Below are 14,385 nucleotides of genomic sequence, written 5' to 3' on the forward strand. Positions count from 1 at the left end.
CGAGAAATGTTTGCTGGCAGCCCCGTTGGACGTTAAGCCACGGCGAGATAACATCAGGTTTGGGAAAGGGTGTTGGTGGGGCGAGAAGGGGAGGAAGGGGAGGGCGGTGCACTCCAAGGCAAAACATGTTTACACAACATGGAGAGGGCCTCAAGTGCGGCAACAATCGGGCGGGGTGACGTATCGTTGAGCCGTAAAACCGGGTGTCAATGGCAAAGTTGTCCTTTTCTCCGTTTAAGTGTGGGTGTTTTTTTGTTTCGTTTTTTCTAAAGAGAAAACCTCACTGGAGAGTGTGAATGTCAGCCTTTTTATTAAAAAGTTCAGAGTGTTTGGAACAAGTCAAGGCGGTGTCCGGATGACGTCTGCCGTTGGCAGCGGCTCACAGCACCCCGTGCACTCAACACCTTCAGCACAACTCCTGAAAAGCCTACGTCAATCAACCCAAAAAATAATAATCGGTCCAACACGCAAGTAAAAAAAAAGAAAGGACCTATGAAATGAAAACCTTTGATCAAGTATCAAACTTCCGTCATGTCACTCTCCCGCCCTCCTTCTTAATATCAGACGTGGGTTGAGAACGCTGAAATTCAAATAGTTTCAAACCATTTTCTTTCCCATACGCGTCATCTTTTCTTTCCCTTACGCAACAGTCTGAGTTGTTGTGACTAAAAGTGCCTTTCCATGCTCGGCAGCTGTTGGTTGGTGAGTGGAAACACACCAGTGTTGAGAGGGAGGGATTTTCATAAGCTCTCTGTGAAACTGCCCCAACAATGGACTAGGTCATGTTAACTGGCTTGCAGGTCATTCGGCCCACAAAGGGACAACCATCAAAAAAGTGTTGAAGGAACGTTTTCAGTGTTTATCTGCCGTTGGTCGATATTTGAACAAGAAGCTGTGACCCTATATGCTGATATGATAACTAGAGGTTAGGATGTTTTTAATTCTCCAAAGTGGCCAAAATTGGGATCTGGACACAACATTTAAAAACCGAATAAATAGCTATTTAACTATTTTATGATATAAACGAGTATCTATTAAGCTGCAGTTAAAAGCAATGTGAAACAATGTTCCTCATCCACCAAACTGTGTGACTCAGACAATGATATGGAAGACTTTCAAGAAATCGAAACATAAAATTTGACCATATCTGATACCATAGAATGTCAGACAGACAAAACACAGTAGGGACGATGCACATTTGATTTCAAAACCTTTTCCCAAAACATATCTTTGAACTCCCTTGTTTCAAACCCATTTGCTTACATTTTCTGTCCATTCACATTGATATAATTCAGGCTTCAGTCTGCCAGACAGCTTGGAACATCTGCTGGTTTCTATCCACAGCGCTTCTGAGAATTTTAATAGTCCTAAACATCAGTCAAAATGCTCATGGCTCTGGGCGAGAGACAGGAAGACGGTAACAGTTGGGCGATTTATTATATGGAAACTTTTCTCCAGGGAAAGTATGCTGTGAAACACGGAATCACATTTAGCCCCAACTTGACTTGGTTGGAGAGCTAACCAGGTTAAGTCGACTGTGTGACTTTTACCGAAATTCTATCTTTGTTGATGAATGGTGGCAATTCAAAATTATACCTTACCAGTTATTCTTTTTACACAGTACTTTGTACAATCTAACTACATCAATGACTGGCAAAGGGACCAAATGCAAAAAAAGATGAATGCTCAGTCGTGCTTTAACTTGCGTTGTGTACAAGGCGTTGAGAAACTCCTGACAAAGTAATATGTCATCAGGTTGTTGTGAGCAAACCTGTTTAGCTATTCTCTGACACCTCCTCTGTTATAATGTTCCCTGGTTGTTATGCAGTGCCTGGGGCTAGTTGCTTTTAGTGCGTTTCTCAGAAATTAACAAGTGCAAAAATGTATGTAATTTTCCACTGACGCCAGGCTGCAGCATATCTGTAGTACAAACTAGGGCGGCGCGATATGAGGAAATCATGTTTTATGCAATAGCGTTGAATGTTGCAAAGTCGTTATGATTTACGATAAATCAACAGATATTGAAAGCGGCACAGTTCTAATCTATTTATTACGTGATCATATCAACAATGTTAATAAGGTCAACTTTATTTTTAAAAGAACACTGGACTTTATAAAAACATTGAAAAAAGTGTTTAATATAAGATTTAAATCCATCAATACAAAAACAAACATTTGCTGTTAGCCTCGGCAAGTATGCCTGCTGACTGATTAAAATGGCAACCAAACAAACATTATTAGTGGGCAAATATTAAATCAGACGCCTCATTCTTCTTAAATGGTAACACGTATAGCCACCTACCCACACTGGATCAAGGACGTATTACATTTTATCAAGCCAGAGAAGATTAGATTCTCCCTGAAAGGTTCACTGAGAACATTTGAAAAAACATGGACACCTTTCCTGGAATTTCTAGACCTTGACAGTTGTTCCAGGGAATGGGGTTATCTAAAACCCCATAATGATAGCTGAAATGTTCCGCATTCATACACTGGTCTGTTCTGTGTTCTTATTTTTGCTTGGGGGTGTGAGAGAAGGAGGGTGGGGACCCCCACGTATGATTGATTGTGTATTGTGAGAGAAATTGCATAACCTAAAAAAATGGTTAGTTATATATAAATAAATATAAAAAAATACATTAACATTGTTATTCAAATTATAGATATTAACTATTTATGTGTGCATATTTAAAATATTTACTGTGCAACACCCCAACTTAAATGGTACATTTTAAACAAATATAGTATTCATCCCAGTTCAGGCAGTCTTTTCAGCTGCGATAAATGAGTATATTCATTTAGCGATGACGTGAATACAATTAATCGGTAAGCACTAGTAAAAACAACTATTGAGCCTATCCACGCTGGAAAACAACTCATTCACGAAAACAGTGGGCCACTGAACACATGGTCTTTGAATCCCGCACATGATCAACACAAGACCATCAAACAGGCGCCACGAGCATCACAGCGCATAACAGCTACTTGAATAAACAGCGCACGGGACAGTACTGCACAAGCCTGCTCCGAACACAACATTTCTCCACAAACTCCTGACATACAGGATATGTTATGCGACGAGAAGGAAAGGGAGGGTGGTGGTGGTTGAGGGTTACCTGTCGTAGCAGTTGACGTCATCCAGCCAGCAGCCCTGACGGAACACCTCCACCGTGCCCGTCACATTCTTCCAGGTGGCGAAGCAGTGTAGCCTCTTGTCCTTCTCGCCAGCGCATGGTTCGACCCCGCTGCGGTTGACCCGGCTTTCGGCCGCCGACGGTTTGTAGTCGTAGTGGACGCACTCCTGGGTCTCGGAGCGTCCCAGGATGGCGCCTGAGCAGGTGGGGTTGGAGACATTTTGAAATGAAAATGACAGTTGCCTGCAGAATATTGGAGCCTCATTATAAGCAGATCGGCATATCAGATGATGCAAGCGCAGGTTAACTTCGGTAGGCCAATGAAAATTAGGCCAAAAGTCTTGAATTGTACTTCTGTGGTTTGTAATGGAAGATTAGAACAGCCATAAGCAACGATGCCTGGGTTCAATTAAAGACTGGATCGCAGTAGAATTTGTAACTGATCAATTTAGCTGGCACTACCATTAATGTTGCAATTCTTTGTTATAAGCTTACAAATGGTTGAAATACACATTAGTTATTTTGGACGTTTAAGGGATAAAATACAACCTGTGTACTTATCTTTTAATGAAAATAACCCTTGAAAGACATGTGGAAGCTGTTAATTGCCTTGATTCAATTCGATACCATTACATTTATTTAGCAGATGCTATTAAATGTAAAAAAAAAAAAAAAGAAAGAGTAAGCAAAGCAACTCTTTAAGTGCTACAATATACACTTTATTTTACAAATAGCCTATATATGAAAAACGACATGATTTTGCTAGGCCTCGTTAAACTAATGTTTCTAATCCGTCGTTGTGCTTTTATAAAAAGCTTTACCCAAAGCCAAAGTCCAAAGTAATTTACAATGGCCTCTATTTTCTTGGAACGATAGAGCAATAGCCATAAAAACGTAATTTAACACTCAGTTTTAATCACAAAGTTTTAATTGCAGCACTTAGGGAGTTCGTTTGCAAATTTGCACACACATAACTTACTTAGATGTGTTAATATCGGTTGTCATAAAATTACCATCTTTACTGATGCACGCCAGTAAACTTATTTGTTTGAATACATGAAGCATGCTGTATTTTGGCCGATAACTCAAAAAAATGATGGGTTCCGATGAAATCGTTCTCGTCCTTGCAGCCAAACACTTATTCCTACCTCGGGGACCCTGATAAATAAAATAAGATCATCATCCGTCCTCGGTTAACTGTGAAAATACAATAAGGCTAGGCCTATACAATTGAGAACGGTTGTTGGCGACTTAAACGCAGCATTTGAAAAAAAAAAGCGGACGATTACCGCAGCCTAACCCGAAGCACGCCGCGTGTTGGACACATTTGCCCGTAGCGCGCCAGCGATCATCGTGGCGTGCCGGGCGTGCTGCAGCCGCCGCAGGGTGCCCCCAGACTGATCATCTACTCAGACAGCTGTCCTCCTCAGACTCCAGCGAAGGGGCCTGACTGGGGCCCTGTAATTAACCATGGCTGATGAGAGCCTCTAGAGGGAAAGTCACTTCATGGCGGGGGGGTCTCCATCAGGGTACGCCAGCTTTGACACATTTACATCTTACATGCGCCACTCTATAGGAAGTAGGTTTCCATACAGGATGCAGCAGTGTCCCCCAGTAAGGACTTGTTTAATATAAACCAAACTCAAGATACCCAACATTTTTTTATTTTTAATTAGTGGTACTTTTTATTTGACCTTTAAGCATCCCATTGCTTTCGTGGGCATTTCAATGCTCCTTTGGGCTGCGCAACAAAGGAAAATAATCCCTCTGACTACTTGTGCTATGATTTACTGGCTCTTGGATGTGATGGACCCAGATAGGAGGGTAATGGGATAGCACACTGGGAATGCAGAATCTCTTGTTCAGCATAACCCAGGCTGCTTGGGAGAGGGGATTGAGCGTCTTTCACCGTGTGCTGCTGTGCTGTACTGCAGTGCAACCCATTTCCCTGCCTGTTCCATTAACAATTCAGATGGCAGTAAAAAACAGAATACACTGCTGTTATTACTGCTGTAAAAAAAAGAAAATATCAGGTAGTGATGTTTTAGGATTTGAACAAAGCCAAAAAGTGTTTACAACAACAGGAATTGGCTACGGGGAGCCAAAAAAAAAAAAAAACATTGACTTCTGTTGGCGTAGGTTAAAACCCAACTTCCTCAGTGAGCTGCGTCCATGGGATCCACATCACAATGCCTCGCTCACCTACACTGCAGCTACAGAGCCAATAGAGAGCCGCGGCTCATACCCTAAGGAGAACAAAAATAAACACAAAGCTAAATTCTTTAGAACAGGCTGATCCTCGGATTTTAAGATAATCCAAATGCCAGAAGAGGAACTTTGAATACAAATTTTGTGAAACCTTGCCTGCGGGCAAACGTAGGGTTTTGAAACAACAACAATGGAATCTGGGTGTTTTGTGGTTAACCCCAGTGAAAACCTCAAGTGGTTCTCCGAAACCGAAAAAACTGCTCACTCAAGGCCTAAGGATGTGGAGCGGAGGGTGGGGTTTCGATAGAGGCAGTCACACTTCTGCCTGCGTGAAAGAAAAAGCATGGAACGTGCCAAAGTAAAGAAGGTACGTAGAAACACAATACCTGCACACGTGCGTGTTTGAATTACTTTGTTGCCTCAACCAAAAAAGGCCCTTTTGCTTCACAGCCTTGAGCTGGTGTTCAAAAAATAATTGAAATCAAATTAATTGCCACACCACAGAGTGGTGTGGCATAAAGTAACCTGGCCATGGTTAGTAACAAAAGGTGCCAGTTGGATTATGATTAGAAGAAGAAAAAGAAAAAAAAGGTTACTACTGACTACATACCTGCCTCCTCCAACTCTCTAGACAGTGAAGGAGGTATGCACGGTGACATTTATGCAAGCAATCAATAATGGATGACTGGATGTGTCAGCTAAACTTGGAACACCGAGAGCCTCGGGCCTGCAACAGGGTAACTCGCCACGCAGGTCGAGTGAGAGGCGGTTGGTTGAGCGGTTTGCATCTCCGTTAACGACCAAGACTTCCCGTGAGAAGAAACATTTCCTCGCAATTTGAATCCCAGATCCGGATTATGCCATTTACTGCCGGTTGTTAAAGCTAAAGCCAAAATACTAGGTAACTACATGAGTCTCTCCACTTGAGATTTACGAGGTGGCATAGATTACAACCGGGCATTGCTTTGCTTCTACTGGTTTTAGTTTGATCATACAGTAAATTCATATGCAAGGGTTAGCTAGAGAAGTCGGTCCTAATGAGGGGGGGGGGGGGGGGATAAACACATCCTCGTGGACGAAAGGAAGTGAAGTCTAATGGAAGCTTCATTGTAATAGCACTCGAGTGTCATGCGGCGTGGACTGGAACGAGGATACATCAGCAGTCACTCATGGAGCCCGGCCAATACAAACCTCTTCATTCATTTTAAGCGCTGCGTGAACACGAACGGCCAACAATGAAGACATAACAGTATCTCAATGAAAGAGAAGAAAAAGAAGAGATAAAAAACACTGTGCTGTTGCACAGAATAACAAAAAGAAAAATAATATATTAATTTTTGGGAGGAATTAATTTACTAATTGGCCCTTGGTGGGGGATTAATGCGGGTGGATTAGTTCCAGAAGACAACAAGTCACCATTATTAGGATTACACGGAATCTGCTGGAATTACTGTCACATCCAGGCCTGGGAGATGGGAGTGGGAAGAGGGCAGGAGAAGATGCACATCGGACGCTTGAGGTCTCTGCGCCGTGATTACAGATCTAGGCCAGCAAATTGAATCGGACAAATTGACCCAGACGCTTAACAAAATCCCAGAAAGCGGGGAGCCCCCACCCCGGCCTCCTCATTCAGAAGTCATTGCTGATTATTGACTGCTGGGGTGAGTGGGATTGTCCAGGGCCTAAATGAAAACACTGAGGGAGTGCACTCGCTGGGATCTATTCAGCAGTAGCAGGCAGTCACCAACAAAAAAACTAAACAGTCAAAGACAAAATGCTGCCAAGAGGAGAAAAATCGGTGTGCATAAAAAACAAAAACCTTAATTGTTTCAATTCTATTGCAGCCGTTGACTCCAAACACAAGGAATGATAATGAATTGGCATATGCAGGAAAATGCATCATTCTTCAGAAGATAATCAATGTTGCTAATTATTATTACTCATTTCATGAGCTAAAAAAACAGACTGACATCCATCACATTCAGAACATATCTAGTCTCCTCTATTCAGTCGAACATCTCTGACCCATTAGGATATTAAGAGAAAGAATTATTCCATGTCTTGACTTTTCCTTGTGGCACAGTTTAGGAAAAGCTTACGTCCAACTCCCTCACCCCATCACAACCAGCTCAGCAGGCATCTTGAAGAGTCCTCCTCATTATCTGGCCCGGCGTCAGTGAGCGATGGAGAGATTAGGCGAGAGAGGGAGGAGCTTTGAAGAGAGGGAGTGGGAGCTGACACTTTCCCCCAAATGCAATGCAAACTCCATAGGATGAAACAGGCACTGACCGCGAAGGACGCGGGGACAGAGGGCTTAAATATATCCAGCATTTGTTTACAGAGCGCCCAGCATATAGCCGCAAAAAACCCTGTATCAAATTCTTGCTCGTCAGGTATTAAATGTCCCTGGGCCATCATCAAGTGATCTGTCAAAAACCCTGGCGGTGGCGTTTTTGAAACAGTGAGAAGTGTGCACAGGACCTCGGGGCAGGGGTACAGGGTAAGAGTTGTGGGTTGAACGCTATGCAGAAGAAAGAGTTTGAGAGATTTCTGCGGATTACAAGCCAAGCCTCTCAAGTTAAATAAGAACACATTTATTTGCTAATACATGCTCTTTCCAGATGGATGAATGCCTATTCTAGCCCCCTGCATTGTAAACATGGGTCAGACGGCTAAGCCTGAAACCAGGGGTTAAGTATCGTCAATGTTTATTTTAACCCCGTTGAACAAACACATGGGATCAAACTCAAAGTCTATAGGTTGTTGGTAAACCGATTGCAACACAACGTGTCCATTAATTTAGTCAAGTACAAACAAACCAGTCAAAGGAAATACAATCTATTCATTCATTCATAGATGACCCAATAGGTAGACAATCATGTGCAATGTTTACCTATTGGTATTCACCTTATTAACTTATTTGCTGGATGTAAAGTATTTCCTCTGAGCAAATTACTACATATGCAAATGAGAGCCCTGATGTGCATCCAGGGTAGATGTCGGACGATCTGGGCTAGTTTTGGTTATACAATATTTGCATGTGGTGCCTGGCCATGTATTCTGAAATAAACCAAGGGAAAAACAAACGTATCTTGTATCCTGCATTCTGACTTGACCCAGTAAACACAAGTATCAAAACAAAAGTATCATATTCTAGTTTACATGAAATTCCATTAAAAACTCTTTTTTTTTTCTAGGGGGGGGGGGGGGGGGTGAAAGGCAGGTATAGTGCTAAAGACCAGTGCCAAGGGAGTAAGACCAGAGTGGAGCAGCAGGAGTTGAAGCAGAGAGCCAAGGGCTGCTGGACATTCCAGCCAGGATTAGGAGCTCTGACTTCATCGCTGCATTAGGCTGTTTAACAGAATGAATAGACTTGCAGTCCTTGAGTCCAACAAGTGACATTAGCACACAAGGTTGAGAATGGGCCTCTTGTTGCCCTAATGATGTTGTGTCATTGTATAATTTTTTTTGTAATGCTACATTGTGGATTTTTTCTGATAATCAACAGGAATGGAGAAGTAAATGTATTCACAAAATGTATGTGTCAGACAGAACATGACTCAGTATCCCCATGAAAACGCCTTATTTAAATTATTGAAGCCTAACACGACATGTATAGGGTTTCTGATGCGGATTGAGTGTGAGTGCATCATTTAAATCAATTGTGATCCTCATCCCCACCAATAATCCCCCCCAGCCCACGTCTTGAAAAAAGCTGGGTGCACATTATGATGCTTAGTTAAATGCTCCCCGTCCCCTCCATTAAAAAGCTGCACTTAAGACCAAATGACACACGATCAAAGAGCCACTTTCGAATTTAACTTCGAAACCCAATTCACCATTTTCATCCTTGTAATAATGAAGATAGATAAAGAGATGAGGTGGGGGGTTGCTTAAAACTTAATTACATTGGGTCTCGCTCTGCCCAAAACTTGCCCAAAAAAGATTCTCAGGCACAAGGGAGAACAACAGCAGCATGGTGTAAACCAAATGGAAACAAACAAGGCATACATGCGTTTTCCAAATATGCTGCCTATAACAATGAGCAATGTTAACTCCAACTGCTTGGCATAAATAATGCATGCAATCATGATGCTATTGCCTGCCACAGTATCTTGGTGCTTGAAATCCACGGCCTCTGCACAGCAGAACTCAAGGAAGAAAAATCCAAAACAAAAACATAACAAGCAGATTCTCTAATTGAAAGATCAACAAATGCCATGGGAAAATAACTTTCAGACAACTATTGGAAATTAAAAAACTTGCTCCTTTGCATATTGTCACTGATCATCAAGTTGGGCTATTTGTTTTGGCAAGTCTGTAGTGTGCCATGGCTGCGGTGATTAGGGCTGCAGACAGGAAGGCACGCTTTACGGCGGGCAAGCATCACTTTTGAAAATCACAAAAACGGACTACATGTTGGGATAGGAGCAGTAGAGTGCGGTGCGTGAAGAGTGCGAGAGACATGGAGCAAAACAACACAGGGAACTCTGACCACAGGATGACGACCATGCTCTGGCCTGCTGGTATGCGATACTGAGAGGCCGTCAAACGTCCATCACAGTTCCATTAATGAATCATGTCAAGGCAGGTAGGATTATGTGCTAGAATAGAGTGGGTGAAAGGCCTTGGGCAGGCTGATCGCACTCATCTTATACCCTAACTGAAGAGCAATTATTTTGAGGATATCGTTTCACTTGGTGATCTACCACTCGATTCTTTTTCTCCTGAGTTATTCTGAGCCCTGGATCCTAATAGGCCGGGAGCAACAATAAGGGACCAATGATCACCTAATTTGAGCGGAACAATACTCAAGTAATGAGCAATGCACATACTAATTGTGCTGCTAAGAGGGAAACCTCTCACACGAGGGGTAATCGTAGCAGTGGGACTTTTCTTTTTTTCTCAATTCAGAGAGTAGGCAAAGGCAGTATTTCCTTTTTCATTGTAGAATTTGGGAGGGAAAGCAACACAGGGAAAGCAGCATGGTGCTACCAAGCATACAGATTAAAAGGAGTTAAAAGATAGGAAAATGGTTCATGGTCAACGACTCATTTTGAATATGGTAACTTTGCTATAGGTACGTTTACGTTGTGAGTGGTGTTGCTGACGTTCTGGTAAACAACTCTTGGATCACAGCATTTGGATCATTTCAATAAGTAAGGAGAGCAATAAGCAAGGTTGAAATCATGAAACAGCAGTAATAAACATTACTATATAGGATTTTTGGACTTAATGTAAATTATTAAATTTAAGTCCGGCCTCGGAAAGAAAGCGTATACTTAGTTGATTATGTGTACCCTTACCTTACACAACTTTTGCGATCCACTATTCTAAAGGTGGCCAAACATGCTTAGAGCATGGGGACCACTGTCACTAACTGCAGACAATGCACATATTAAGTTACTAAAAATCGCCACTCTAATCATTGTGCTGACATCCAACTGGTGATAGATTGTCATCAGACGTCATTCCTTTAATCTTAAAAAAAAGGGAACAATTCAGGGGTGAACAAACCAGCTTTGCATCACTTTGACCAGAGTCCATAAATGGAGGATTTCAAGCCTTAAGTGTGACATTATCCCCGACTGGCTGCCATACCAAAAAGGGAAGAGATAATTCTTTGTTTTAGGAGGATTTGTGAGAAAAGTGTTGTCATTCTCTAATGGTCCACTGTTGGGCCGTCGGGTTAAGTACAGATGGGAATGATAGGCAGCCTGCTGGTCTAGTTGCACGGATCGGGACAAGCTGGCAAAGCCTGGGCTAAAAGGGCAAATGTGATGCAAAAGTAGAAGGAGATAGAATTGGTTGTTGTTTGGATTATAATTTAGTTATCCTGCCCTGAACTCCGAGGAATTTATTATAACAATTGAGTGCCAGTGAGAAAATTGTGTCCACGTCGTACTTCTTGTTTAATTTACACAGCAGTAGGCCTGGCCTGATTGGATGTCTTCATCTAACTGATGGACACAAGCTTAGTACAAAAGACAATTACAAAAGTAATTGGGAGGACAAGAAGTCATGGAAACCTCTCAACTTCACTCACATAAAACAATGGCTAGGTGACATTTAATATTGTATAAGGCAACTGTATATTATAGATATAAAAATCCCTTATCAACTGTGAAACGGACAGGAGCCCACCTGCCCAGGGGAAATCTATAACATTTGAATAAAGCCCCATGATATAAGGAAGGGCTGTATGCAATTAACTACCCTAAGTGTTAAGCATAAAAGCATAATTGTGTCACAAGTGGTCACTGAAGAGAAATGTTTAGGGCCAGGTGTGACTACAATTAGTCACATACAATTAGTCTTATCCCCGGACGCAAGATATCAGCTCTAAACAAACCTTGTGAGAGAGAGAGAGAGCGAGAGCGACAGTTCATGCACAATCTCTCCATAAGGTAAACCATGCCAAAGAACCTTTCAACTTTGGTGCAAAAATCAGATAATTCCAAATTATGATTTGAAAGCTAGATAATAACATACCTTTGGTATTCGTTGTATACCGACACCCTGTATTATACAACAACCAGGGAAGGCCAGGTATGGTACAGTGAATTTCAGCATAAAAATTAACTTTCTTGAGACTGGGTTTGTTGTAACAAGACACATAAATAAAAAGTGTCATTCCGTCGCATCACAAAAGTTAAGAGTTAAGCGTACACTGAATTCAAGAACCTCCATATCTTTCTAATCAGGTCAAAGTCCATGGCAGTTATGAGTGGAGCAGATACCCGCTATAATCTAGACGTGACTGAAGCAGCAACTTTGATTTTTTATTTAATTGGATTAAGAACATGACATGTTGGATCTCAAATGACAAGGCTTTCCATCTCATTTCCCTTTTGACTTTCAACTTCTCCAATCTCTATTTATATCGTTATCTTACGAATGTTATCAGAAACGATGTAGGTTACTCTTCTCATCGTTTGCGCTTTGACCCGCTAACTTCGAGAAGGCTCCTTGTTTCAGGTATGATGTTTTATCATACATCTGCATACAATCTATAATATTTTAATGTGGAAGCGGGGTTGTTCAAATATGCAGGCGTTTTCACATCGCACGCAAAGAACACAATGCATTAATCATTACATGATATGCATTATACAACTGCCCGCTCTCAATCACGCACACGTTGGCCATTTTCCGCATTGAGGCCCAGCATTCACGCCACTTATCCAACTGGATGAATAGGTCCATGGACATACGTGTCCCCGCACACACACACACACACCTGTCCCATTATCGTCCCATTATCGTCAAATACAAACGTTTCATTTGTACAATTGTAAACTTGTCATGACGAATTCCCTAGTTGAAGGGGGGGAAAGCAGCATTGTAGAACAATACATTCGCTCGCTCCTAAGCGTCTACGGTGTCAGTCACAAGTACACGATCACATATAAGTACATTGTTTTCATACATCAATGCCCACAATTCATTCTCTAAAGATGTTTTCTATAACAGTACATGAACGATAAGCCATAACATAAATGTCAGTCTGTAAGCTGCGTGGTGTGTACAGAATACAGGTTATGATTTGAACCCACCTGAGGAACAGGAGATGAGAAAAACGCTGAATGCCAATTTGGTCGCTGATCCCATTTTCGATCAAATCACAAATCCTTTATTTCGATTAAATCCCGAAGCAGTGACTCCAGAGGATTAGAGTCCCAAACCAATCACGGCTCCTTTGTATAGCAGTGTATCTCAGATGAGCGGTTGGCAGAACCGCAACATGGAGCCGAAGGGACGTCGGTGTTAGTTGACCATCCACTTCAGATTCATTGCCATGTCCAGCTTGCGCAAGAAGAAAAAAAAAACTATCGATCAGATGTTATAAATACAGGAGACTTAAAGGTTTGGACTCTCCGTCGAACGCAAATCCCTTGAGGTTGTTTGGAAATAAATAGATAGCTTATTAGACAGGTCGACTGGCAAGCTACGTAAATAAGTAGGAGGTCGCACCGATGCACAACAACTCAACATAATGTACATTTAGCATTGTCTCAGGTTGCCCCAGATCAAAGGCAGAAAATACCGACAATCAATAAAGTAGGCACCGTGTCCTTGCCCGCTATGCAATTTGTTTCATATGACAATCGAGGTCAGCAACGAACGGAGGGGACAGCCCTTTTCCGAATAGCCTTTAAAGGCACAGATATAATCCACATTGTATATGGAATTGCATAGATGTACTATTATTTAAAAATACTATTAACATGGCAGGAACTGAGATAAACGCACGCATTTTCTAGTTTAAAGTCAACTTCGGCCGAGGCTGCGATGTTTTTCCCATTTCAAAAACATCGGTCTTCTTCCAAATCACGCACGAGCAATCCACGGGAAAGTTGACAGCAGGCCAATGCCACTGAAGAACAGTCTGTTATTAAAACATTGTGTCTGTCGGGGGTCTCTAAACGACCCAAACGGCGACCAAGGCTGCTGTGTGCCGCTCCAGTAATAACTCACACAGTCCCCACTTCATGTCATGTTGAAAAACGCTCCGTGAGATTGGTCTCGAGCGGCACCGCTGTGGCGGGTGATGACAACCACCGCGAAGACCCGACCTTAGCTAGTTTTGCTAGCGCCAACGTTAGCGTCCAGCCTGCCTCCTCACTGTTTTACACCTAATATATATCCGCAACAAAAATGCATCAAGTTGTTTTGCAAGTAACGAATTTAGTGTTGGTTGTAGAATCGCGTATCCTTGTAAAGCTCTGAGGTTTACTTCTGCGGTTCCGATCGGTAATCACATTCCCTCTCTTCTTGAACAAGAGTACGCAAGATGGCTGCTAGCACAGTGAGATTGTTTTTGTTTTTTTCACACTCATCTGTCACTATGTTGCCAAAGACTGAGTGACACACAAAGTGACCAACCAGAATCCTTGAAGCAGGTCCGCCTGCAAGCCTCAACCAATTGCGTTTGATCCTGCTTTTCGACAAAAGGACGCCTACCGTCAAAGAATGTTGAATATGGTCGTAACCATCGGGCCAGAATTCATATACTGTAGCTTATCGTCTTTGCAATTCATGA

At 42.2% G+C, this 14,385-nt stretch overlaps 1 protein-coding gene across 1 annotated transcript in view; it reads right to left on the reverse strand.

The window, feature by feature from the left end:
• The window catches only part of acvr2aa (activin A receptor type 2Aa), a 30,714-nt gene extending 16,544 nt beyond the window's left edge, over positions 1-14,170 (reverse strand). Inside the window, exons 1-2 of the mRNA XM_056579434.1 lie at positions 12,899-14,170; positions 3,117-3,330 (exon numbers count right to left, since the gene is read on the reverse strand). Coding sequence (XP_056435409.1) covers positions 3,117-3,330; positions 12,899-12,953 — 269 coding nt within the window. The 5' untranslated portion in view covers positions 12,954-14,170. The remainder of the gene's footprint in view (positions 1-3,116; positions 3,331-12,898) is intronic.
• Between the last annotated feature and the right edge of the window lie 215 nt (positions 14,171-14,385).

Source organism: Gadus chalcogrammus, chromosome 20 (assembly GCF_026213295.1).
Source record: "Gadus chalcogrammus isolate NIFS_2021 chromosome 20, NIFS_Gcha_1.0, whole genome shotgun sequence".
Taxonomy (NCBI): domain Eukaryota; kingdom Metazoa; phylum Chordata; class Actinopteri; order Gadiformes; family Gadidae; genus Gadus; species Gadus chalcogrammus.